Source organism: Rattus norvegicus, chromosome 3 (genome assembly GCF_021556685.1).
Source record: "Rattus norvegicus strain SHRSP/BbbUtx chromosome 3, alternate assembly SHRSP_T2T, whole genome shotgun sequence".
NCBI classification, from domain to species: domain Eukaryota; kingdom Metazoa; phylum Chordata; class Mammalia; order Rodentia; family Muridae; genus Rattus; species Rattus norvegicus.
Window position 1 is genome coordinate 20,837,350 of NC_141536.1, and position 25,912 is coordinate 20,863,261.

Below are 25,912 nucleotides of genomic sequence, written 5' to 3' on the forward strand. Positions count from 1 at the left end.
GCGGGCCATGGAAGAAGAGGTGCTTTTTAATGTGCCAGTGTGTTTTGAGATGATGAGAACTCCTGGCTCCACCCAGTGCAGCATGTGCCTGTGAGGTTAGACAAAGAGAAGGACTTTTCAGGAAGGAGGGTGGGAACAGCATCGGAGCACTGTTTTCTGTGGAGCAGCCACTCAGCGCCTTGGACAGCAGGGACATTTCTAAAGTTGCAAACTTCAGAGACAAGGATCAAGGGCAAATGGGGAGATGAAAAGGCTCCGATTGGCTGCTGAGGGTGTGGGAAGGGTAGAAGGGGGCCAGGGGGGCACCTGGTCCGGGGCCCAGTGACTACCTTACTGATAGCCTCAAGGACAGGATCTGTGTGGTAGGGTGGGACCCAGGAGGGCAGCAGGGACAGGAACCCCTGTGAGAGGAGGGGAGGGGCCTTGATATCTCAGGTGTGGAAGGAGCAGGTTAAGTAAGGACAGATGGGAGCGCTGAACTAGGAGCACCGAACTGAGGCCAGGCGGGAGGACCAAGGCCTGAAACTGCCGGGTAGCTGAGCTCTTGCGGGAAATCGGACTAGCCCCAGGCATCCTGGCCCGCCCCATGGACCGGACTGCCTGGCAAGAGGGCTTGTGCACTGAGACCCAGGGTCAGGCCCAGGGCCTTGTCTGGAGCTGAGGCCTCCGAAGGGGCTGGAGTCTGTGAAGTGCGGTGGGTCAGACCCTCCGCGAGGATCCTGCTCCGGGAGGAGCAGTGGGAGGCGGGGCGGAGGGGGAGGGCTGGAGGAGGGGCCGGGCCTCTGTCCACCTCGTCAGTGCTGGTTGGAGGGACGAAGGGGCGCGGAGCCCGCCGAGCAGAGGGTTCCCATAGGCAAGCAGAGCCGGCTGCCATGGCGCTGTTGGGGCCTGTGATCTGGGGCTTTAGACGAGATGTCTACCTCCTGTTGCTGCTACTGCTGCTGTTGCTGCCGCCCTGGGTCCCGGCTGGTAAGTGAGGCTGGGCCTGGGGGTGAGTGTGGCTGGACTGGCCTGAGAGAGTGCTGGTGCTAGAGGGAAGAGTGTCCTGGGCCCTAGTACATGTGGGGACAGTGAGGGTGTTTGGAACTCACTTGGAGACCCCGGAGTGTTCTGGTAGCTTCATACTGAGGAGTCTATGCAGTGGGGCCAGGAGGGTGAGGGCTGGTGCGGTCTGTAGAAGCCAGTCTGGGAGACCTGGCGTGGTGTGGTGTAGTGTGTTGAGGAAAAAGCTGGGAATCTTGGTGTGAGATGCCGGGCTAGATGGAAATGTGTGAATTGGAGAAGTTTCAGAAAACTCAGGCACTCGCCATAGAGTCTGCCGGAGTCATGTGTTGACCTGGGGTGCAGGTGCCGTGGAAAGTTGCCAGACGGCTGAAAGTTCTGTCTGAGGGGATTGAGTGTAGAGAGTTGTGTCCTCGCTGAACTGGCTGTAAGTTGTCCGGCATGTTCAACTCGCCTTTCCTGGCAACAGGAGGTGTGGGTGGGGGGTGGGGCCAGATTAGAATAGGGGAGGGGGAAAAGAACCAGGATTGGGGAAAAAGCTTACCCACAACGATCCCTTCTACGGGTCCTCTGCCAGCACTTGAGGGGCAACCAGTAGAGCTGTTCTGGGCCTTTGGATGGCAAGGGATTTGGGATCGTATGTGTGTGTCCCCTGTAGCAGATCTCTGGCATTCCTCAACTATGCTGGAAGGGCTCCCTGAAGCCAGCCCAGGCAGCCAGTGTGTTGGCTTTGTCCGAGTGCATTCAGCACTGAGACTGGAATTCCTACTGGGGGGTCTGGAGGACGCTTTGGCTTGGTCGCTATAGTTACAAGGGCAGTGGGGAGGGCCTGGTTACCCCTGCAATCGGTGAACCCCACCAATGGCATCCCCCCTGCTTGCCTACCCAAGCATTTATTGCCTATTTCTCTGGGGAAAGAGGGTGGATGAGGACCCTCAGCATAGTGAGGACCCTGTGTTTTAGGGAGGCGGCTGATACCTGAGGTAAATGAGGGTGGCGGAACCAGGCAGCTCCAGGGGGTCTGTACAGTAAGGCATGAGGTTCTGGGCTGTGCAGTTTGGATCTGTTCCACGAACAGTACACAGATGCCCATGACAGCTGCACAGATGTGTGGCGTGGACTAGGATACACATTACAACAGGGCAAGTGTCCACAGGCACATGCCAGGTCTCCCCTGGGAACTCACTGATAAACTTGCTAATGAACTACTGTGTATCACCACATACATAGCACATGCCTGCATGCACCAGTTGTGTAACACACCAGCAGGCCTGCCTTGACTTTTATGCACTTACACGCAGGATTGTTCACACATATGGACTGTGAGGTGGGCAAACAGAACCCCAACAGCCTCTCTGGGGATCCCTGAAATGGGAGCTCTACAAACATTAGTACCCAGAGCTGACTGAGCTAATAGAGGTGCTGGGGACTTTGTGACTAATTTCCATCCCAGAGGAGATGAAAATTCTGGAGACTCTGGACCAGACCCGATGCCCATCCCTGCCAGGCTCTGAGCTGGGCCCCTCCATCCCAGCCACTCCACAGCAGAGGATTGCTGGTTGCTATGGAGAGGATGAAGCATCTTGGACTACAATGGAACCGCGTTGGGTTCTTCCCACCCCCACCCCTTCCCTGAACACCCAGGGAGCACAGTGCACAAAGGGGCAGCCAGTCTTCTCTAAACCTGGCCCCTCCTCCAACTTAAGGGGTGGGGCTGTAGGAGAGAAACAGGGAGGCTCCGGGGTTCCTGGGAAGGTTTGCTGATGCGTGATCGCACCAGCCACTGTGCAATTTTAACCCTCCCGGAAACCCCGGGGGAAGCTAGCTTTCTACCTCTCTGTTTACAGAACAGGTGGGCAAAGCCAATAGAAGGTCCCAACTTGTTTAGGGTCACAAGAGCAGTGCGCAGCGGCAGGGCCAGGATCGCCGCAGGAAGTGGTACTCTGGTGGTTGGTTACAGTTCTTCTTTGTACTTCTGTTAAGTTGGGCCATCATTCCTCCCGAGGATTGTTTCCGGACTGGATGCACTAATGCGGTGAATCTGTAGTGTAGAGGATGGGCAGGACTCCCTCAACACCAAGAGGACTGTATTATTGTGTATTATTATTATTATTATTATTATTATTATTATTATTATTATTATTATTATTATTTGTGTGTACATGTGTGAGTGTGTGTGAGCATGCCCACACACACAAATCCAAATTTGGAGGTCAGAGGGCAACTGTGGAACTGGTTCTCACCTGTCACCTTTATGTGGGTTCTGAGGGTCGGACTGAGGTCATCAGCTCTCCAATAGCTGAAGAGACATCTCATTAGTCCTCAAGAAAACTTTAGACAGGAGCACATTAATAGTCACTAGGGAAACTGTTCACAGTACAAGTGGCAGGTTTCAACCCTCCCTGCAGGTCTTCCCTTCACTCAGATCTCTGAGACAGGGGACTAGCAACCCCAGTGTGTACCACGCTGGGCTCTGCATGGGAGCACTTAATGTTCGCCATTACTGTTATTAAACTATGCCCAATGGCCTCAGGGGTGAGCATCTCTAAAAGTCTGTCTAGGCTTCTCTGCCCTCTGGGGTGTCTTTCCCTTTTCTAGATGAGTAGGAGTGTGTGTTGAGTGTCCCTTTACTGCAGTGTACCCCATGGGTTTTATGTCAACTTGACACAAGCTAGAGTCATCAGAGGGGAGGGAGCCTCTGAGACTCTGAGAAAATGGTTCTGTCAGATTGGGCTGTAGGCAGACTATAGAGCACTTTCCTCATTAGTGACTGGTGGGGGCAGGGCCCAGCCCGTTGCCAGTGGTGTCACTCCTGGGCTGGTGGTCCTGAGTTCTATTAGAAAGCAGAGTGAGCAAGCAGCACCCTCCATGGCTTCTGCATCAGATTCCTGCCCTGTTTGAATTCCTGCCCTGACTTCTTCCAGTGATGAACAGTCATGTGGAAATATGAGCCAAATATACCTTTTCCTCCCCAGTTTGCTTTTCGTTTTGGTGCTTCATTGCAGCAGCAGCAGCAGCAGCCCTGAGGCTGCTGAGGAACAGAGAAAGTGAGTAAACTCAGATACTAACTAACTCAGGTAGAGTAGAGTTCCTAACCTGGGACTGGTGCTGCTAGGCTCAGGGTAGGCAGGGTGCTGGTCTCCCAGTATACTTATGCTTCCCAGGGTGCAACCCAGGGCCTCCTCATAAGCTAGGTAAGTGCTGTACCAAGAAGCCACACACCATTCCCTAGACCTCTAAGACTTTTCTGGTGAGGGAAGGAAGGGGCTGGGACATATTAGGTTGACAACTCTTTGACACACAATTTCACATGCTTCTGAAGATGCACGTTTTCAGGATCTTTATGGTGGAAAGCAGTTAGTTTTTTTTTTTTTTTTTTTTTTTTTTTAAAGTCCTCCCTTTCCAGCGTGAACCAAACCTTACAAAGATGGCAAAAGATGCCTGGCCCTAGTACACAGCACTCACGAGGTGAAGGTGACTTCAGGCAATGACTGCGTGTGTTATTTTCCCGCCTGAGAACAGGGTGGGGCAGGGCGCAGGTCGAAGGAAAGGGCCAGCATTCTGTGTCGGTGTCTGTTAATCTCTCCTCTGCCAGGTCAGCCCAGACAGTCTGAGAGGTCAGGAGGGATTTGTAAAGATAAGCAGTGGCCCCTTGTTGCCCTGGCGACAAAGCCCCGCCCCTCCAGCTAGTCCCTAGGGAGAACTCCTCCCCTCCCCTGCCCAATCTGCCTCCTGGGCTCACTGTGGGCTCTTCCGGCCACCCTGGAGTGCGGTGGGACTAGAAGTGAAGAGTCTCTGAGTTGTAAAACAGCAGATAAAACTGCGGACGTGACAGGTATCTGGGCAGTGAATGAAAGTCCTGGATTACGCAGTCTCTGGACCTGTTTGTTCCCTCCCGCTTTGCTCCTCTAGAGGCGCCTTTCAAACCGTGGGCGGGGCTCTGTCTCGCTGGGATTCCTCACAGTAACAGCCCTCTGCTGGGCTCTGGGAGGACCCTTAGAGGAGCAAAGCCTTCTTCCCCCGATGCTGTGGCTACTAATATAGTAGGCTCAGAGCTAGGGGCAAGCTCCAGGTTGTGGTAAGGGATTCCTTGGGCCACAGAGATAAGAATCTGTACTTTGACGGGATTACAATGGGAGCTGTTGGCATGGGGCCAGTAGTCAGGCGCTTTATAAAAGGAGTTAAAACCACTCTCCTCTTGGGGCCTTTTGGGCCAAGTGCCTCTGACCATCATGGCCACTGGCTCCCTGGATGTCAAGGCACCATATACATCATTTTGGGGCCCTTCACTATACTGAATCTGTCGGATGCTTCAAACCATGCTTTTTCCTGATGGCGTTCCACCCACTTCCCGCAACGGGTCCGGACCATCTTCCCATCTCCCAACAAATTGTCTTCTTATCCCCATAGGGCATCTATCCTGGAACACCCAGACTTCCCATTCTATCCAGTCACAGAAGCAGAAGGCCCCACCCACGGCAGGCCCCCTTTCCCATATGTTCAGGCTTGGCAGAGGGTTGGGACAACTGTGAGTCCAGGGGCCTCTTAGCCAGAAAGTATCTCAGACTCCAGAACCTGACCTCCTATTTGGCTCTGGTAGATGCTAGGCCCCAGTGTGGAAGGAAGAACCCTGGACACTTGCGATGGCACTGCAGGGCCATGTCTCCCTGGGTTCACTATCCCCATGGCTTGCTGTCCTCCATCTTGCTTGAACTGCTGAAGCTCGGTGATCTGGCCAGCAGATGCCCTGCCCCGTGGAATGTGGATGACGCCTGAGAGGCTGCCAACCTTATCTGGATGGGAGGGGGTCTTCACGGTCTGGGGGAAGGGAAGGTGCAGGGGTGGGGGTGGGGGTGGGGAGGGCTGATGTTGCTCACTGCTCAGGTCTGGTTAGTGTCCGAATGACAACAGGGTGGGGGGGGGGTAGGTCCTGGAACTCCAGGTGGTGGGTAGAAGGGCTTCTCTCTCTCACATTTGTGTCTGGCACCTGAGGCTTTGAATCCTTCTTTTACTCAAAAGGAGGAGGGTGTTCAGTAGAAGCCTCTGACCCAAGGTCTCACAGATCACTGTTCTCTGAGCTGGGTTTGGACTCAGGCCTGATAGTGACAAGGCTCTCAGGCTGGGCTGAAAGGAAGGAACTAGACTCAGGGAATTTGTCTTCTAAGTCAACACCAAGTGCTCCAGGTGTGTAGACCCTGGTCAGGTACCAGTGTGTAGGTCCACTATACCTGCTTTGTCTCGGGTATTTGCTGTGGGGGATGGTATGAGTGCTAGAGACCCTTTGGAAGTCCACATGCAAGCTGGTGAGAAGGCGGGACCAGGAGGGAGAAAGGCTGAGCCAGGTCCTGCCTTTGAAGTTGCCCATTCTTTTCCTGGGGCTGAGATGGGAGTCTCAGGTTTCAGTGAGGGATGGAGTTACCAGACCCCCAGTGGGGGGTTGAGGTGGGTAGGAGCTGTTCCCTCTTCTGACTCCTCCACCACACTTCAGGCTGCTGAGGGGACACAGGCCTGCAGATTGGAGAGGCCTGGTGAGCTCCTCCCTGGTGTGGCTGGAACAACCTGGCATTGCCATCTATTCCTTGCTAATTTATCATGTGACCCCAGCAAGTCTTTACTTCTGTGAGCCTCTCCTGCTTGTCTGTGAAGAGAGCACAGGACCGTCCCCGCCTCCTAAGGGTGCTGTAGGGGGTTTGCTTGGGCAATATCTGTTGTTCTACCCACTATCCCTGCTCTGTAGACACAACTAAAACCTTCCGCAGGGCCTCAGGCTGTAGCTCGGTTCAGAGGACGGCTGCCTTTCACCAAGGAAGCCCTGGGTTTGATTCCCTAGCACTCAGTAAACCTGGATCCGTAGTGTACGCCTGTAATCCCAGCACTTGGGAGGGGAGGCAGGAGGATCAGAAGTTTAAGGTCATCCTTGGATATATAGCAAGTCGCAGATCAGCTTGGATTACAAGGCAGCCCTTCTCGAAAATAAGCACAAAACAAGTCAATGGAACCGCCTCACTTGCAGGGGTAGATATCTCCATTTGTGCTCAGCTTGTAGATGCCCTTGGTGTGCACACGGGTTCTTGAACGTGGGCAGACCTGTGTTACTGTTAGGCTTCTGACTAACAGTTGGGGAAGAGTGTATCATGCAGAGCCTGCCTATATTGCCAAATTGTTTTCTTTTTTAACAGGGCTGGTTCCTTCAGAGACCCCAAGTGTCTGTGCCTCAGACCCATGTGCTCCAGGGACCAGGTGCCAGGCTACAGAAAGTGGTGGCTTTACCTGTGAGCCCTTAGAGCTTGGAGGCTGTGCTGCTCAACCGTGCCACCATGGTGCACTGTGTGTGCCCCAGGGCCCAGATCCTAACGGCTTCCGTTGCTACTGTGTGCCTGGATTCCAGGGACCCCACTGTGAGCTGGACATCGATGAGTGTGCCTCCCGGCCTTGCCACCATGGGGGCACCTGCCGAAATCTGGCAGATCACTACGAGTGCCACTGCCCCCTCGGCTATGCAGGTAATAGTATAGTAGTGGTCACCTTGGAGGGCTGGACTGCGAGTGGGCATGGGGCCCATCAGCATGGATGATTGATGCATTCCAGTTAAGCTGTGGCTCAAGTCTGGAGATGCCTCAGGCTGGCTGGCAGCTTTGTTAACCACTCTCAGGTTGGCCGCACAACAGTTGTTTCTTGGTTAACCTGGCAGGTGGGATCAGTGCCTGTACGTTTGAGTGTCAATGTGGGGCCGGGCATCAGTTACTTGACAAATACTGCTTTTTGTCCCTGCCACAGAACCGAGTGTGGTCCCCACTTGGAGATGGGGAATGAGCCTCAAGCATCCCTTGCAGGGCACACCTGTCTGGTTTGGCTCTTACGAGGATGCCCAGATGGTTATCTCCAGCATTTCTTCAGTCTAGACCTGTTTCAAGCTGCTGTGTAGACCCTGTATGGCTCACCTGATGGGCCCTGGTATGGCTCAGGCTCAGGAGACCTCAGTCCTCTAGACATCCTGAATTCTAGCCCAGGATCCACTGGGATCCTTTCCTGTTCGCGATGGGGATGAGTCTGTAGCCATGCCTGTTCCCTAGAGAGGAATAGTATAGACACGCGTGCTCAGAGCCATGACCCACATGGACACGCATGGCTCTCCCAGGGAACACCTCACCCCAGTCCCTTCTATTTCTACATCTGCTTTCTAGAGCTGCCTAATGTGAGGAGGGAGGGGACAGCTGGGGACAGGTCCTCAAAGGATGTCCAATTCAGTGTAGTCTGGAGTCTGCAATGTAGATATACTGGGTTCTCCATCAACCCTTAACTTAGACATTGTGCTCAGACTGTGAGGCAGTTTGAAGTCCCCTCTGAGCAAATAGTACAGACTGGGGGCCAAGCTGCAGGAAGGACATGGAGGGATGAGATGGCACCATGGTGAGAGTCGATTAGGACCCTGGTCCCGGTATCTTTCCTCCCTCAGGGACTGACTATCTTTCGGTGAGACTGTAAGTCCCAGCCATTGGCATGTGTAGGGTAGCTCTAGGCGTGCTCTGGCCACCTTGCTTATGTCCTCATCTGTGTGTCTGTCAGCAGGCATGAGAGCACGGTCTGTGCAGGATTCCGGCGAATGTGATGTGAGCAGGCAGCGTTGTGTGACTCATTTCCCTCCTGCTCACAGCAGGGTGGGGGAGTTGGATTCCAGGCCGCCTGGGCCTGGCTCTCCCTGGCACCGAGGAGAGGAGTGGGACTGGAGGGTCACAGGAAGGAGGAGTCCTGAGGCTGGCCAGACTGGGAAGCAGGGAGGGCTCCAGCTGGGGTCAGCTGGCTCCTGAGCCCCTGTGACAAAACCTACTTAGGTGGGAGGGGAAAGGCCATGGGCATCTACACCAACAGGATCCGTCTCATAAATCCTCACACCTGGAGATTCTCCATCCCCCTCTGTCTCCACCCATATCCAGGGGAGGGCCAGTGTGTACTCAGAGTTTCCCCAGAGGCATGGGGACAATTCCTAGGTAGAACGAGAGACTAATAGTTTTAAAGTCAAGACAGCATAGGAATTGCTAACCCTACTCCAGAGTGGCCCTCTTCTATAAGGTCCCTTCCTCACATCAGCTCAAAGCTACCAATGGGGCTCGGAGCTGCAGTGCTGAGCTGCAGTGTTGGTTACTCTTCCCATGGCTGTGGTTAACTATTAACGAGGAGCAAGAGAAGCAAGGAAAGGGATATTTGGGCTGAGGAGATGGCTCAGTGGTTAAGAGCACTGGGCTGCGGGGCTGGGGATTTAGCTCAGTGGTAGAGTGCTTACCTAGGAAGCGCAAGGCCCTGGGTTCGGTCCCCAGCTCCGAAAAAAAAAAAAGAACAAAAAAAAAAAAAAAAAAAAAAAAAAAAAAGAGCACTGGCTGCTCTTCCAGAGGTCCTGAGTTCAATTCCCAGCAACTACATGTGGCTCACAACCATCTGTAATGAGATCTGATGCCCTCTTCTGGTGTGTTTGAAGACAACTACAGTGTACTTACATAATAAATAAATAAATAAATAAATACATAAATACATAAATAAATAAATGGAAAGGGATATTTGTGGGGATGCCGTCCATCATGGCATGGACCACACAGCAGAAGGAACATGAGTGACCTGGTCACACTGTATCCTCTGATGCTGGCGCTCTGATTACTTTCTTCCTTTTGTTTGTCTCTCCGCCTCCATTTCTTTCTTTCTTTCTTTCTTTCTTTCTTTCTTTCTTTCTTTTTTTAATGTGGAACGATTCACAGATTTGCGTGTCATCCTTGCGCAGGGGCCATGCTAATCTTCTCTGTATCGTTCCAATTTTAGTATATGTGCTGCCGAAGCGAGCACTCTCCCGCCATTTCTATTCAATCCAGGATCCCAGTCCTGGGGAGGGTGCTCCCCAGACTCAGGGTGGATCTTCCTTCTTCATTTAAACCCTCCTGTAAACTCCCTTACAGATGGAGCCGGAGCTGTGTCCCTTAGAGGATTCCAAATCTGGTCAAGGTGACTGATCACAAAGATCGACTATTATTATCCAACCAACAACTTATTATTATTATGTATTAAAGATTTATGTATTTTATGTATACAAGTATGCTGTCCCTGTCTTCAGACACACCAGAAGAGGGCACTGGATCCCATTACAGATGGTTGTGAGCCACCATGTGGTGGCTGGGAACTGAACTCAGGACCTCTGGAAGAGCAGTCAGTGCTCTTCCCCCCCCCCCCCCCCCCCCCCGGAGCTGGGGACCGAACCCAGGGCCTTGCGCTTCCTAGGCAAGGAGCTCTACCACTGAGCTAAATCCCCAACCCGCAGTCAGTGCTCTTAACCACTGAGCCATCTCTCCAGCCCTACTTTTTTTTCCAAGATTTTAATTATGTTATGTGTATGCAAGAGGGACCCTGGTGAGGGGATGGTAGGGATCCCATCTGAACATCTTCATGAAAGCTAAACCAAGTGCTCGCTTCGGTAGCACATATACTAATATTGGAACGATACAGAGAAGATTACCATGGCCCCTGCGCAAAGAGGACACGCAAATTCGTGAAGCGTTCCATATTTAGAAAGAAAGAAAGAAAGGAAGAAAGAAAGAAAGCCAGCAAGCAAGCTAAACGAAGCAGGTCTGCTCTTAGGGCAGGTGTGAACTGCGTAAAGTAGGTGCCAGGAACAGAACTCTCTGGAAGAGCAGGAAGCTCTCTTTATGGCTGAGCCTGACCTCTCCTGATGAGCAGGAGTCTGATCGGGCTCTAGTACCTGATGCCCTCATGCCTTTCTTCCCCACTCTCCCAGGTTCTGTCTTTTCTCCATCTTTCCCCCAGGGCATTCTGCGTCTGCCTCAAGACGGGTGCCACCAACTGTCATGATTGGCTTTATCTCAGTTTTCAAAAAGCTATTCCTGAGGTAGCCTCTGCTCCACCCATTCCCAGCTCTCTAGAACAGGCCCTGGCTCCTGTCCTCAGAGGATCCAGTTGTATCTCTTATGGAGGTCACATTATTAAACAGTAGCCCTTTTCGGGTCCACCCGCGGCGAGGCTGTCAGGGCAAGGGGAGTCTTCTTGTTTCTACCCGGCTGCCTGGGTCTATGGGCAGCACTTCCTCTGAAAGAGCGAGGCATATGGGTAACTAGAACAGATTGGGGCTGCTGGTTGGGCTCCTTTTGCCCCTCTAGATGTGGTCTCCGTATCTCTTGTCTCTGTCCAGGCGTGACCTGTGAGGCGGAGGTGGACGAGTGCTCATCAGCGCCCTGCCTGCACGGAGGCTCGTGCCTGGACGGTGTGGGCTCCTACCGCTGTGTGTGCGCACCTGGATACGCCGGCGCGAGCTGTCAGCTGGACGTGGACGAGTGCCAGAGCCAGCCGTGCGAGCACGGTGGCGTGTGTCACGACCTGGTCAACGGGTGAGCCCTTGGCGGGGTTCCCTGGCTGAGGGGAGGTGGGCTGCGGGATGGGCACCCGCTCAGCTCCCGCCCACTCACGCCAGTTTCCGGTGCGACTGTGCGGACACGGGTTACGAAGGCGCGCGCTGTGAGCAGGAGGTGCTGGAGTGCGCCTCTGCGCCCTGCGTGCACAACGCATCCTGCCTCGACGGCTTCCGGAGCTTCCGCTGCCTCTGCTGGCCAGGTGTGTGTGTGCGCCTGCCACTCCCCCACTGTGTGTGTGTGTGTGTGTGTGTGTGTGTGTGTGTGTGTGTGTGTGTGTGGTAGGGAGGGAGAGAGGGGGAGAGGGAGAGAGGGAGGGAGGGGGAGAGGGAGGAGGGAGGGAGAAAGAGAGAGCAGTTTGGGCCCTCTGAGACCTGCATGTGCAACCTACTTGTGTGAGTCACAGTTTACTGATCTGCAAACAGGGTTGCTAACAGCACCTGCCCCTTGGGTTGTACCAATTGGGAGCTAGCTATACTAGTCCCTATCGTCCTCTGTCAATATTCGCATCCTGATGTCTCTGTTGGGCCCTGGGTTGGCTTGGGTCATGGAGGGGAACTGCTTAGACACTTGTGTTTCCTGACATGTTTTCATGTGTGCCCCAGGCTTCAGTGGAGAGCGGTGCGAAGTGGATGAGGATGAGTGTGCATCGGATCCCTGTCATAATGGGGGCCGGTGCTCGCAGCGCTCTGACCCGACCTTGTATGGGGGTGTTCAGGCCATCTTCCCCGGAGCCTTCAGCTTCAGCCAAGCCGCTGGCTTCCTTTGCAGCTGTCCTCCGGGCTTTGCTGGTGAGTTACCTGCTGGAGAGCAGGGTCTAGAGCCCCAAGGATGGATCCAGCCTGGCCAATACCCTCCTCTCTCTTTCTCTCTGGGTTTCAATCTCCCTAGTTGTAAAACAGACCCTTTCGGTTCTGGTCTGGCTCTGAGGGTACAGGCAGCAGTCACAGCTGAGCCTTCTTAACAGGGGATGACTGCAGCGTGGACGTGAATGAGTGTGCCTCAGAGCCATGTCTCAACGGAGGTAGCTGCCAGGACCTGCCCAATGGTTTCCAGTGCTACTGTCAGGATGGATACACAGGTGCTCAGCTGGGGTGGCTCTGGCACGGAGGTGATGCATACGGGAAATGAGGCTAAAGGTGGCCGTGGTGGCACAGGTGACAGCTGAGGTGTGTGTGTGTGTGTGTGTGTGTGTGTGTGTGTGTGTGTGTGTGTGTGTATGCTGAGCTAGAATCCCAACTGAGGGGGAGAAACTGGTCAGTTTGAGTACAGTCAGGAGGGAAGCGTGCTGTGGGTGGTACTAAGGCTGCCCGGTGATCCTCTGCCCCTGGGGAATGTTGGCTGGTGACTTCCGCCCTGTAAGTACTGAATGTCTGTGAAGCCAGAGCCAGCTGTGGGGACAAGGGACTAACCCGAGAGGCCTGGCCTGGAGTTGGAAATGAGGCTCATATATGGATGTATGGTGGCTAGGGCCCTGAACCCTGCTATTAACTCAAAGAGGGACAGAGCCTCAGTTTAAGACAGGAGGAGGCAATACTGTGTGCAGGTGCATGGCTTCAGAAGGACTTGCTTTGGCTCTGGGGAGCTGTCAGAGGCTGGAGTGTGAAAGTTCTCTCTGCTAAAACACCCAGGAACTGTGCACAGACTTTCCCTCTCTGGGGTCCCTGCCCCCACTGGAATGTAGGTAGCACTCCCCCACATGCCGACATTCCTGCCGGGCACACATGGTCTCTTTTCCCTGCAGGTTTCTGGAGGCAGGCGAGTTCCTTTGCTTGGGGAAGGGACTGGAGATACATTCCCTTCCTCCTGTCTGGGCCACTCAAACATATTGGGTATCAAAGCCCCCCATGTTGGGAGGCCCATGCCCTATTCACTGTTCCTATTGCTTGAGTCCCTCCCTTACACACCCTCCCACAATGGCCAGCTCCTCCATAGTCTCACAAGAAAGGGTTTACCATCCCCACCATGGACATGGTAGTGAAGCCTGGAGAGGGGTGTCATGAACAGTGTCTAGATCTAGTGGGAGCCTAGATCCTTTCCAGTTACACAGTTAGTCACAGGGAGGGAGAGCTCTGAGTTCAGAGTCCTGGAGGAGAGATCCTAGCTGAGAGGCTGGGCTCTCCGCCCAGCCTCCCTTGAGACACCAGAAGGCTGTGGACCCGAAGGTCAACCTGGCATTGCTGAGTTGGCTCAGAAGGACGCAGGCAGGCCAGACTGGGAGCCCTGTTCCTAAGCCTTGGTGCATCTGTAGGTGACCATGGGGCTGTGGGTGCTGGGACCTTTTCTGGGGAGCCTGGGCTCCTAGCAGGTAGGAGGATTGGGGCCTCTCAAAGGAAGAGTTGGCAGTGGGTGCCCGATGGTTGTGAGGAGGAAGGTAGAGGTGTGTAGTCTGACCTGGCCTAGTGGACTCCTGGGCCTGTGTCTCTACAGCTGAGGCATGGGGTGAGGATGGCCTCGGCTGTGTTGTGGAGGCTCTGGCTGAACTGGGATTGCTTTTTGGCCTTTTGATCATGAAAGGGAAGATGGGGTGACACCTTCCCAGGCAGTGTCCTTGGACAGAAGGCAGGGTAGAGGGACTGAGGAGTGAGCCCTGGGGTGCTCAGTGAGTTCCAGGTGAATCCCTGTGGTTGGTCCACATCTATAAGGACTCTGCCAGGCCCTTTCACTGGGTACCAAGGACAGATTCAGGCTCCAGAGGGAAACCATAGCTGAGTAAACATATGTTCAATAAAGGTTTCTAGGGAGCCCTGTCTGAGTGATGGCAGGTTTGGGTCTTTGAGCTGATCAAGCCCTGAACTTGCTATTATCCCAAGTATTTCCTGTAAAGTCATGCCTCAGCTTCCCTTACTATTTTCAAACTCCTCCTCATCCTGCATAGCCCACAGAGGGCTCCAACTTTATACTGTAAGGGGTTTGCAGGTGAGTGGTGGGGTCATATGCAGCAAAGGTGTATAGCCGGGTGACACCTTGGAAAGAGACCTCTGGCTACTCTGGAGATGGATGGGGAGGAATTTCTGAAGGCAGCTGACCTGGAGGCAAAGCAAGAGGCATGGGGTGGAGCCAGGCAGCGCTTCCCTGAGTCAGACCCACGTGGCATGGAGACTTTTCAGACTTGGTCAGGGAAGGGAACCCTGGGGGACCTGGTGTGTAGGTGCCGAGGTCAGCAGCACCATGAGACATGTGAGTTCTGGTTGGAGACCGTGGCTCTGGCATGGTGTACTGACCCTTGCTTGGCTGATCTCTCTCCTTTAGGACTGACATGTCAGGAGGATACGGACGAGTGCCAGTCGGAACCATGCCTGCACGGTGGGACCTGCAGCGACACTGTAGCAGGCTACATCTGCCAGTGCCCCGAGGCCTGGGGTGGACATGACTGTTCTGTGCAGCTCACAGGCTGCCAGGGCCACGCCTGCCCACTGGCTGCCACCTGCATCCCCACCTTCAAGTCTGGTTTCCACAGTTATATCTGCCGTTGCCTGCCTGGGACCTATGGGTCTTTCTGTGACCAGAATACCACTTTCTCGGTTGTGTCTGGGAGTTCCGTGTGGGGATTGGTGCCAGCTGGTGCCTCCCTGGCTTTTGCACTGAGATTTCGTACCATCCTGCTTGCTGGAGCCCTGGCTACTCTTAAGGACTCACGGGACAGCTTGGAGCTGGTTCTGGTGGGGGCCATGCTCCAAGCCACACTCTGGAGACGTGGCACTGCTGACCTTGTCCTTACACTGCCAGACCTAGCCTTGAATGACGGGCATTGGCATCAGGTGGAAGTGACACTCCGCCTGGGAACCCTGGAGCTGCGGCTCTGGCATGAGGGCTGCCCTGGCCAGCTCTGTGTGGTCTCTGGCACTGTGGCTACAGATCCTACAGCCTCGGTGGCTTCTGGGTCTCCGGAGCCCTACTCCATCCATTTGGGCGGCAGGGCCTTTGCAGGCTGCTTCCAGGATGTGCGTGTGGAAGGGCACCTTCTGCTGCCTGAGGAGCTCAAGGGAAGTGTGCTCCTGGGTTGTGAGCGCACAGAGCCTTGCCAACCTCTGCCCTGTGCCAATGGAGGGGCCTGTGTGGACCTGTGGACTGACTTCCGCTGCGACTGCCCGAGACCTTACCATGGGTCCAAGTGCACTGATGGTGAGAAGTTTTGGGGTGGGGAGGTAGCATTAATGCTGAGCCCCTAAGCCTGCTGGCCTCACCTCATTACCGCTTCTCCCTGCAGAGGTTCCTGCTGCCACCTTTGGCTTGGGCGGTGTCATGAGCTCAGCCACCTTCCTGCTCCACCAGATGCTAGGCCCGAACCTCACCTTGTCGTTTTTCCTCCGCACTCGTGAGCCCGCCAGCCTGTTGCTCCAGTTTGCCAATGATTCAGTTGCTAGCCTAACTGTGTCCCTGAGTGAGGGCCAGATCCGGGCAGAGGTGCTGGGTCATCCTGCTGTGATCCTCCCTGGGCGCCGGGATGATGGACTCCGTCACTTGGTGGTGCTCAGCTTTGGGCCTGACCAGCTCCAGGACCTGGGCCAGTGGCTGTATGTGGGTGGGAGGCTCTACCCTGATGATACCCAGCCCTGGGGTGGGCCCTTCCGAGGCTGTCTCCAGGACCTACAACTCAACGGCATCCACCTCCCCTTCTTCTCTTCTCCCATGGAGAACTCAAGTTGGCCCAGTGAACTGGAAGCTGGTCAGTCCTCCAACCTCACCCAGGGCTGTGTCTCTGAGGACACGTGCAATGTGAGTGCCTGCAAGAGGGTCCCAAGCTGGGATCTGTGCTATGACATAGGGCAAGCTGAGGCGCAAGACAGCCACATGAGCCGCTCACATTCCTGTCACCAGAGTGGCAGCATGGGAGTACCCCATCTCCTCCCCGTCCAGTTGCTTTTCCTTCCTAAGGTCCCCTTTGTATCAGTCTCAGGTGACATCCTGACCTAGACAGAGGATGTGCCCCGGCCTTTTCTCAGCTGCCACTTAGAGGAAAGAGGCATGGAGGTTCATCAGCTTCGATAACCTAGTACAAACTAGGCTAGCTCTTCAGTGGCTGGGTCCTCAGGCGAATGGCTTCACCTCTATGGGCCTACCATCTCGTCTGCAATGTAGGGGCAATGACCACTTTCCCTCGACTCTGTGATGAGGTCTTGGGGGTGGGGTGCTGCTTTACGAGTGCTCATTGGTGTCCTGACTCTTCCACAGCCCAATCCCTGTTTCAATGGTGGAACATGCCACATCACCTGGAATGACTTCTACTGCACTTGCCCTGACAACTTCACGGGGCCCACCTGTGCCCAGCAGCGATGGTGCCCCAGGCAGCCATGCCTGCCGCCTGCCACCTGTGAGGAGGTTCCAGATGGCTTTGTGTGTGAGTTTGTGTCCTGGATTCTGGGTACTGTAGATGGTTAGAAATCCCTTAGGGTTTACAGGATGTTGGGTGGTGGATCAGTAATGCCACCATCCCCAATATGGAGGGTCACTGCATTCTGAGAAACATGGGAGGGGCGAGGGGAAGGGGGCTGAGCATATGCTGGGGTTTCCAAGGCAACTTCAAGGAAGCCACAGGAGAGGCAGGTTAGAAGGAGTGTGTGGCATGCAGGTTTTAAAGTTCTTAGGACAGCTGAAATACAGATCATGGAAAGTGCACGCAGGAGAAGATGGTGGGGGTTTTGAAGCCCTCCAAGCAGCTCAGAGACCAAGGGGCTCACGTTGCTTAGGCTAGCCGTGAACTCACCATGTAGCATGAACTTGCCATGATTTGAACTTGTGCTTCTCCTGCCTTAACTTCCCCAGTTCAGGGACTACAGATATGGGCCCCTATGCCCAATTTGCTGGGTGCTAGGAGTGGAATCCAAAGCCTCCCACATGCTAGGTAGTCTACCAGCAGAGCTACACTGCCAGCCTTACAGAGGGTAAGGGGGAGAAGGGTGTGTGTGACTGGACCTGCACCTGTATGCAGTGAAGAGCGAGCCTCCTTCAGGGAGGAAGGGAACAGGCTAGACTTGTGAGGGGTTAATATTAATATGTCTAGGGCCTTCAGGGTAGCAGGTATTGTGGTCCCCTTAGGACCACCCCGGAACTGATTCCCTCCAGGTGGAGAATGCATAAGGGGTGGAAGAGGGAGCTGCAGTTTCTGAGATCAGGTGACAGGTGGGTGCCTGCTCTGGTCAACAGTTGTGGATCATGGACCCTACCACCTGCACTCTTGGTGTAGAGGTCTGGCAGGTCATTTCCCAGTGGCTCTCTCTCTGCAGGTGTGGCCGAAGCCACGTTCCGCGAGGGCCCTCCTGCTGTGTTCACAGGCCACAACGTGTCCTCATCGCGCGCGCTCAGCAGGGTCACCCTGGCCTTCCGCACACGCGACCTGGAGGCTGGGCTGCTGCGCGCTGCCTCTGCCGCGGGTGCCCACTCCAATATCTGGCTGGCGGTGCGCAATGGCTTGCTGGCAGTAGATGTGGCGGGCTCGGTGCTGCCGGCGCCCGGGCCGCGCGTGGCTGACGGTGCCTGGCATCGCGTGCGCCTAGCCCGGGAGTTTCCACAGGCCGCCGCCTCACGCTGGCTGCTGTGGCTGGACGGCGCGGCGACACCCGTGGCTTTGCACGGCTTGGGCGGCGACCTGGGTTTCCTTCAGGGCCCGGGTGCCGTGCCTCTGCTACTGGCCGAGAACTTCACGGGCTGCCTGGGCCGGGTGGCGCTCGGCGACCTCCCCTTACCCTTGGCGCCACCGCGGTCCGGCGCGATGTCTGGGGCACGCGAGCACTTCATGGCTTGGCCTGGGTCTCCGCCGGCAGTGAGCCTAGGCTGCCGGGGCGGGCCAGTATGCACGCCCTCGCCCTGCCTGCACGGCGGTGCCTGCCTCGACCTCTTCGACGTCTTTGCTTGTTCCTGCGGCCCCGCCTGGGAAGGACCCCGCTGCGAGATCCACGCTGATCCATGTCGCTCATCGCCCTGTGTCCGGGGCCAATGCAACACGCGCCCGGACGGCCGCTTCGAGTGTCGGTGCCCTCCGGGTTTCTCCGGCCCGCGCTGCAGGTGCGGAAGGCAAGGGGACTTGACCTGAGGATAGCTGTGGCAGTGGGTACTGCTGACTGCTGATTTATCATGGGTAGTTTGGAGGGAATAAGTTCTCCGTAGCTAGTTCAGTTTGGTGCCCATAAACTACTACAGGTTAAAATTTGAATTTCAGGACAACATTATGGTTTGGGGAGAATTAGGACAGAACTAATCAGGGAGCATGATTTTGGAGCCTTGCAGCAAGCTACCTTAATGATGTTGTTTTTGCAACTCCATTTCCTTCTGGTTCCAGAGCTGTCTAGCCCTGGTCTATCTCTCCTCCCTCCTTCAGTTTAGGAACTGTTTTGCACTGTCCTTTAATGTCAGCACTTATCAAAGGCCTCAGATCTTGTGGGGTTGTGTGGGGAGGGGGGAGATAGCAGAGTGACAGCCCTGTATTCCTTTGCTTCCTGGGGAAGGCTGCTGCACGATGGCCAGCTCCCAGCACCTCACCGGCCTTTCATTTCTCTGCAGGTTGCCTACCTTGCCTCAGGGGTGTAGCCTCAACTCCACCTGCAAGGATGGTGCCCCTTGTGGGGGTGGCCCCTTAGGCACTAACTGCAGTTGCCAGGAAGGCCTTGCTGGCCTCAGGTGGGTCTGGAGACCAGGGCCTGGGCTGTTGACTTGGAGCTTGCCCCGGGGGTTCCCAGCCTGGGCCAGGGCAATGAGGTCCTCCTTGTCTTGTTCCTCATTGACTTCAGTGCCAGATGATCCACCAGTGTCTTTTGGTTCTGCGGTTCCAAAAAAAAGACCATTATCTGTTGGGCAGATACTGGGTGGTCAGTAGTTTTCTTTTTTCTTCCTTTTTTTTGTTTTTTTGTCTGTCTGTCTGTTTTTGAGGCAGGGTTTCACTATGTAGCTGGCTGTCCCTGGAACTTACTCTGTAGACTAGGCTGGCCTCAAACTCAGAGATCCATCTTCCTCCACCTCCCAAGTCCTGGAATTGAAGGCATGCACCATCACTGCCGGCGCCCACCCAGTTTCTTAAAGCCCTTTCTTTAGTCCTCAATGGACATGGACAAAATGCAACTTCTGGGCCCCTAGGAGGTGCAGTTGGCATCCCTGTTCTGCAGCACCACCCCCTCCCACCCTCTCCCCTCCCCCCACTTATCATGGAGTAGGAGCCTTCTCAGTCGTGAACAGTGGGCCCAGCTGAGTGGGTAGGTGATGGAAATCACCTTCAGCTCTGGTCACCTGGCAAGGCCAAGCCAAGCTGGATAAACTTTGATGCTGGAGGGGGAACAACGGCTAGGGGAATGGGAGGCAGCTGTGGGTGGGAGGACTTTGCCTTCTCAGCCACTGTCTCTTCCAGATGTCAGAGTCTTGACCAACCCTGTGAAGCCAGTCCTTGCTTGAATGGGGGCACCTGCCGGGTGACCAGTGGCATATTTGAATGTACTTGCAGTGCAGGATTCTCTGGCCAGTTCTGTGAAGTGGTGGTGAGTGGTACCCAGGGCTGGGTGGCTAGGGTTCTTTCGACAGTGGGCAGGGAGGGCATGGCCCCTGTGGACTTAACAGTGGATAAACTTTGTTGAGGGTGGGGAGAGGATACTTAGGCCCCATCTAGTACTCCATGTAAGAGTTATTTTCATCTCAGGGAGAGCTTAGGGAGCCCCCATCCATCACACACAGTCTGGAGCTTCCCAATGGTATCCAGGGTAGTGGCAGTGGGGACAGGTTGGGATCTTCCAAGTGTACTCTGGGACTGGCTTTCAAGACTAAAAGAACATGGAGTGTATAGTCAGTGTCCTTGGGTTCCAGAAGCACATCAGTCTTGGGCACTGTAGGTATCCCTCACCCCAAGGAGGCTCAGCACAGAGCTTTAGAGAGGCTGTGAGCCCATGGTGGGTGCTGATGTAGGGGGTTGTGAAAGGACAGTCTGGGGAGGCCCCTGGCAGGCTGGCTGTAAGCAAGGAGTCCCCTTTGCTTCTGGGAAGAGCTCCTGGCAAGGTGAACCTATAGGCTTTGCCTCCTCACCTGCCCACTATCACTTTATAGCTTTGGGGCCCCCTTCTTCAGGGCTGAATGCTGAGATTGGGTAAGCAAGTGGCAGACAGTAGTAGCAGAAAAGCCCAATATGTAGGGAAAAGCCTGGGAATGGGAGACCCTGATGTTTGGATTGCTGGGGTTCTCAGTCTGGGACTTGGAACCTTTAGTGGGACACCCTGGGACTCTGTGACTGGAAATGGAGAAAAGCTGCCCTTACCCCCAAACCAGGCTGTCAGAACAGCAGGCAGGCAGGCAGGCAGGCAGGCAGGCAGGACATAGTGAATTCAGTCTTTCCTTATCATTAGTGGACTCAGTTCACTCCAGCTCTGCTCTCTGTTCCTGCTTTACTTCAGCTGACTGTTGTTGACTTCTTGTGACAACCCTCACAGGAACTCCTGGAATGTCCACTGTTTACCCTCCTAGCCAGGGCTATGCCACACTCCCTAGCATTGGCTGGGACAGGTGGCTTCTTAGCTTCTTTGCTTGGACATCTCAGGGACTCACTAACTCTGGGAGACTTCCCTGAGTTTTCTTGTCTCCCATCTATTGCAGAAAACCCTGCCTCTGCCTCTGCCATTCCCACTGCTGGAGGTAGCAGTGCCTGCAGCCTGTGCCTGCCTCCTCCTCCTCCTCCTGGGCCTCCTCTCAGGAATTCTGGCTGCCAGAAAGCGCCGCCAGTCTGAGGGCACTTACAGCCCAAGTCAGCAGGAGGTAGCTGGGGCTCGTCTGGAGATGGACAGTGTCCTCAAGGTGCCACCAGAGGAGAGACTTATCTAGGCTTGGCTGGCTGCTATGTCCTGAAGGCCCTACAGGGTCACCACAGAACTTCTACCTGGAGACCCAAGGAGACTGTTTCCAGAGATGGGACATCCACAGGATGTGCCCCGGTGGCTGGCAGCCCTTGCCCTGTCCATCCATGGACTCAGGAAGTGGGAAACGACTCAGGGAAGCAGAGAAGGCTGTGAGGGAATGCACCTCTCTGACCTGCTGGGCTGTATACAGGGCACACGTGGGTGTCCATGGTATGACAGGGTGTGTGCGTGTGTGTTTGTGTGCATCTTTCTGTTTGGGGAAGAAAGGAGAGGAAGAAAGAGAATATACATGGGGATGTGTTGGTCAGCAGATTGTAATGTGTTATGACTGTGGTAAGAGCTTCATGTCTGGGGACAACCCAGATGGATACCTCTGAGACAGGGGCAGCCCAAGGCTGCACGTTCTCTCACACTGAACTGGCCACAGCTTACCCAAGCACCTAGACTTTGGTCTTGACATCTTGTTCTCCAAGGACAGCCCTTATCCTGGGGAAGCTGGGAAATAGAGGAGTATCCTTGGTTTCCAGAACAAAAGCCCTTTGGGGTAGATCTGACTTGACAGTGCTATGGCCATGGCTGTAGGGCAGGTCTGCAGGAACCATGGAGCAGCTGCCCTGGGCTGTCCTGCCTGCTGTGGGCACTTGCTGGAGTGGAGCAACCTGTCTGCCTACCTCACGAGGGAGGCTATTCTGAGGATCCGAGAGACAAACAGGCAGAAAACTTCAGAAGTCATTAAAATTCCATTCTGATGGAAAGAACTGGTGCCCTTTTGGGTGTTGGAAAGTGGCTCACCTGCCTAGAGTTGAAAGGACTTCTTGGGACCTTGGAAAGGAGGCAGAAGGATGGAGATGTCTTTCTCCCCTGTCCCTGGCCCCTGCAGACTCACCATCTTGTGGTTCTCCAGCGCAGGCTACCCCTTTGCCTGCAGTTCTGTTGCCAAGGAAGACCTCTGTTGTGTGCCAAACAGCAGTACCCGGCAGATGGACCGCAGGCAGCTTCTGCACTGGTGCTCGTCCTGTGACTACTCAGTGTGCTTGACTTCTGATACCCCCTGCCCCAAGCACTGGCCTGCAGGTTTAGCCTCCCTGAAACCTCCCAGAGCCCTCTGACTTGGAGAGGTGTCCTTTGTCTTCCTTGTTTACCAGGAGTTTCCACGTGCAAATGCCAAGTGACTTTTACACATGGAAGCTGGCTGTTTCAAGGTTTCAGCCGGCTCAGAAGGCAGACGTGGGCTTTGATATGAGACCCTGGATGCTAAGCTAGGAGGCCTGCTTGGTTCTTACCCTGTAGTGGTGGGACCACTTCGCCATCAGCTGTCTCCATGTCCCTTGGGAGAGGGAAGAGGAAACAGGCTCCTGTGTGAACTGTTGCAGTTGCCAGCTCCCAAGATGTTTCCTGTGGAATGCCAACTCGATGAAACATTCCAGTTCCACGTCAGTGTCACCAATGTGGCCTACACAAGTACTCACTTGGGGTAGATGCTGTTCTTGCTGAGATATGGCGGAGGGGTGGAACTTGTTCGTTCGTATAGTCCTGCCCCCTGCTCATCTATAATCCCTCACTGGGAGGGATGGTGGCTCAGAGCCTCAGGTATGCATAGGCTGGAGTGCAGTGGCCTCTACTTCTGCAGGATGGCTGGTGGAGATGAGTACCTGCTCAGGCTCCCCATGCCCAGAGCTCCTTGAAGGACTCGGGACTACAGTCCTCTGCCCAGTTTCAGTGACCACATCTAGAGTTCATCATTGGGACTGCAGCTTCTACCCGGTGAGATGGACAGGTGACAACAAACATGTGCAGTGGGCCACAGGTGTCTGCTGCTTCCTAGGCTGCCCCACACCTCGTCACCCTACTGCCCACTGCTTCATCTTGTGTGGAGCCCAGAGTTTGCTGGGGTGGAGGAAGTGGAGCTGAGACCTGTCCTGAAACACCAGGATGCCAGGAGGCTTTCCATGACCCAGGAGAGACTGCTGTCTAGTGGCTGAGCACACCAAGACAGAGCCCTGGGCGGGATGGGGGGGCTCTGGCCTAGGCCTCAGGGACCCATAAACCTCTCAGACACAGAGAGGGTCCCTAAAGTGATAGGGACCTCTGATGACTCCACCCCCGTGTTCCCAACCCCCAGAAACCCTGGGGTTGGCTGTCTGACCATTTACACATAGGAAATGAGAAATCAGGTCAAATGTGCACAATTTCCTGCATGTCTCTGTGGATGTTTTCTTAAATGGTTAGTCTGTGTTTTACCTTGGTTTATTGAAAGGAATCAATTTTCAAGATTCATCAAATCAATAAGGTAAAAAGGAAAAGCAAGATCAAAGAAACAATAACAAACATTTCATTATAACTTTGGTGACTTGGACTCAGGAATTTCTGCGCTGGCGAGAGGCTGGAGACAGTGGGGAGGGCTGGGCCCCACCCGCCCCAGGCTCAGAGGCCATGTGTATATTCACTCCACGGGGCCCCTGGGGGCCTGGGGCCCCACCTGATCTTGACCCAGGAGCTCAAGCAGCTGCCCTCTCTTTTGCCTGTGTCAGGAAGCTTGTCCTTTGAGCTGGACTCCATCACTGGTGCCCATAAGCTCCATGGGCAGGAGGCTGAGCCTGAGCTTTGATTGACAGGAAAGCCCAGAGGTATGGAGGTGGCAGAGCTAAAGGCAGCTCCTTCGACTCAGGTTTGGGGGTCGTCGTATAAATTAGAGTTGCTGGTGTTCCCGAGCCCTGGAAGGGCTGGCTGGGGCTGGGCTTGTTGACCATTAGGTCTCCAGACCGCTGGCCCTTTAGGAACAACTCGAGTTTGGTGGTTAGGTGAAGACTCAGCAAAGAGTGTATTGCTTAGTGAGGTTTGGAGATGACCACCAGGGAGAAATGCCAGCCCAGGAGTGGTCCTCATTCCAGCCCCCCAAACACCTATGTCCCCCAAAGATGTGCTTACACAGTGCGTTACTGACATCTGCCCTGTGGGGTAGGGCCCAGCAAAGGAGGAGAGCTGGGCTTGAGAGCAGCCTCGAGCTTCTTGACTCCTCTTGGACTAAGGGAGGGAAGGTGGTGGGACACAGCTGGCCCAGCTGACATATAGTGCAAAACCCACACAGGGTGCTGAGGGTGGTGGCAGGCAGCTCTCTCCTCTGGGACGAGCTCCCAGGGCCAGGCCTCAGAGATGGGCTATGGAGGAGAGGGGCAGAGTCCCTTTGCCCCGGTGAAGCCTGGCCAGGAACGGGACACTGGGGAGGCACGGTACTGGACAGTGGCATAGGCATGGTCACTCGAAGGTCTCCCACTGCCTGCGGAGCTGCTCCACAGAGGTGGAGGCTGAGGCTGGGGCTGGGGCTGGGGCCGGGGCCGGGACTGGGCTTGGGCTCACATCTTGCTTGGTTTTCCGTAGCAAATCCTCAAAGGGGTCTCTGGCCTGTGTAGGAGCAGAGGGCTGCAGGGTTGGCTGTAGATTCTGTGGTGGTCTAGGAGGCAGCAGTGGGGATTCACCTGGCCTCAGGGCCAACCCCTGCTTGGCCTCAGCAGCCCTGGCACTTGAGCGGGGCAGAGGCAATGTTCGGATCCTGGAGGGGGCAACGGCTGGGGGGCCAAGTGGCTGCAGGGGACTAGTGTGGGCACCCATTGGGATCTGGCCAAAGAGGTTGGGCATAGAGAGAGCAGAGAGGGTGGGCTGAGACCTGTGAGGGGCACAGAAGCTAGAACCAGACAATAGGATGCTAGGTGCATATGCTGGCCCTAGGGATGCTGGAGGCGTCCCAAAAGGTCTGGCTGGTGTAGAGCCCAGGGACATGGTGGGTGGTACTACTGGCACAGAGGGGACAAAGGGATTGAGTGGTGTCTGTGCAAAAGGGGAGGGTGTCACTGTTGAGGGGAAGCTGAGCTGGGGGGTGAATGGGGTGGCTACACTGGGGGTAGTAGGATAGGATGGGATGGTGCTGCCTGACCAGGCTGTGTTAAGTGGGTCCAGGAGAGCAAGCAGGGCATCGCTGCCTGTGCCTGCAGCTCCTGGGGCTGGGCTGGGTGACTGCACAAGTTCTGTGGAGCCTTGGGGACCAGCTCTCGGGAGCAGCCCTGACAAGAGGGCTGGACTCAGAGCAGCTTGTCTTTCCAGGTCCATCTGTAGTGGCTCTGAAGAGAAGTCACCAAGTGGGCCGCCAGCACCCTGGAGCTTGGCTGGCCGGGCAGTGGGTGGTGGAGGCACAATGCCAAGCTCAGGGGTCTTTCTGCCTTGTGGCCTGGGAATGGTGATGCTGCCTGGAGCTGGCACGGGAGTCTCCTCCTTGATGCTGGGGCTCAGGATGCCCTCCTGGTTCTGGGGTCTGACAGGCAGTGCTGGCAAAGTACCAAGCAGAGCTGAGGGCTTCTCAGGGGAGGTCATGGAGGGCTTGCTGGGGATGGCCATGTCGTCTTGTCCGAGACTCCAGAGCTGAGTATATGGATGAGCAAACTTCAAGGCTGCAGCCATGCTAAGGCCCCTCTCACTTCTGCATAGGTCCAGCCTCTGTGGGAAAGGAGGGAGGAGGTGATGACCACTGGTTGGCCCAGGCAAGGGTAGAAGGTACCCCACCCTTCCTGTTTACCGAGCACATGGCTCCTGAGATTAGGAGGAACTGCAGGTACCTGGGACACCTGCAGAGACCTAAGCCCATCTGGACTCCAAGCCCCATCAGCTACTGTCCCCACTCCCACCACA

The 25,912-nt window shown here is 55.2% G+C and overlaps 2 protein-coding genes and 2 non-coding genes across 53 annotated transcripts in view; 2 read left to right on the forward strand and 2 right to left on the reverse strand.

Annotated features, from left to right (window-relative positions):
- Nucleotides 1-796: 796 nt before the first annotated feature.
- On the forward strand, nt 797-23,573 carry Crb2 (crumbs cell polarity complex component 2). The gene is given in 13 exon segments (NM_001135761.2): nt 797-969; nt 7,182-7,505; nt 11,189-11,384; nt 11,468-11,607; nt 12,011-12,196; nt 12,373-12,486; nt 14,658-15,530; nt 15,616-16,124; nt 16,581-16,746; nt 17,633-18,410; nt 18,906-19,022; nt 19,744-19,870; nt 20,973-23,573. Coding segments are annotated over 13 exon segments (3,852 nt in total). The 5' UTR covers nt 797-872; the 3' UTR covers nt 21,198-23,573.
- LOC120101933 (U6 spliceosomal RNA) lies at nt 9,728-9,834 on the reverse strand. The gene has a single exon (XR_015685188.1). It is a non-coding gene; the product is annotated as a U6 spliceosomal RNA (small nuclear RNA).
- Nucleotides 10,445-10,551, forward strand: LOC120101945 (U6 spliceosomal RNA). Its single transcript, XR_015685199.1, has one exon. It is a non-coding gene; the product is annotated as a U6 spliceosomal RNA (small nuclear RNA).
- Dennd1a (DENN domain containing 1A) overlaps nt 23,446-25,912 on the reverse strand; it is a 488,046-nt gene continuing 485,579 nt past the window's right edge. For 48 of the 50 annotated variants that reach the window (XR_015683115.1, XR_015683114.1, XM_087652793.1 and 45 more), the window contains one exon: nt 23,464-25,720. Coding sequence is in view for 48 of the 50 variants with exons in the window: in XM_087652793.1 (XP_087508919.1) it covers nt 24,488-25,720 (1,233 nt within the window). In the remaining 2 variants the exon portion in view is untranslated. Of the gene's footprint in view, nt 25,721-25,912 lie in introns of all 50 variants that reach the window. The other 2 variants (NM_001434229.1, NM_001191747.1) reach the window with 1 other exon arrangement.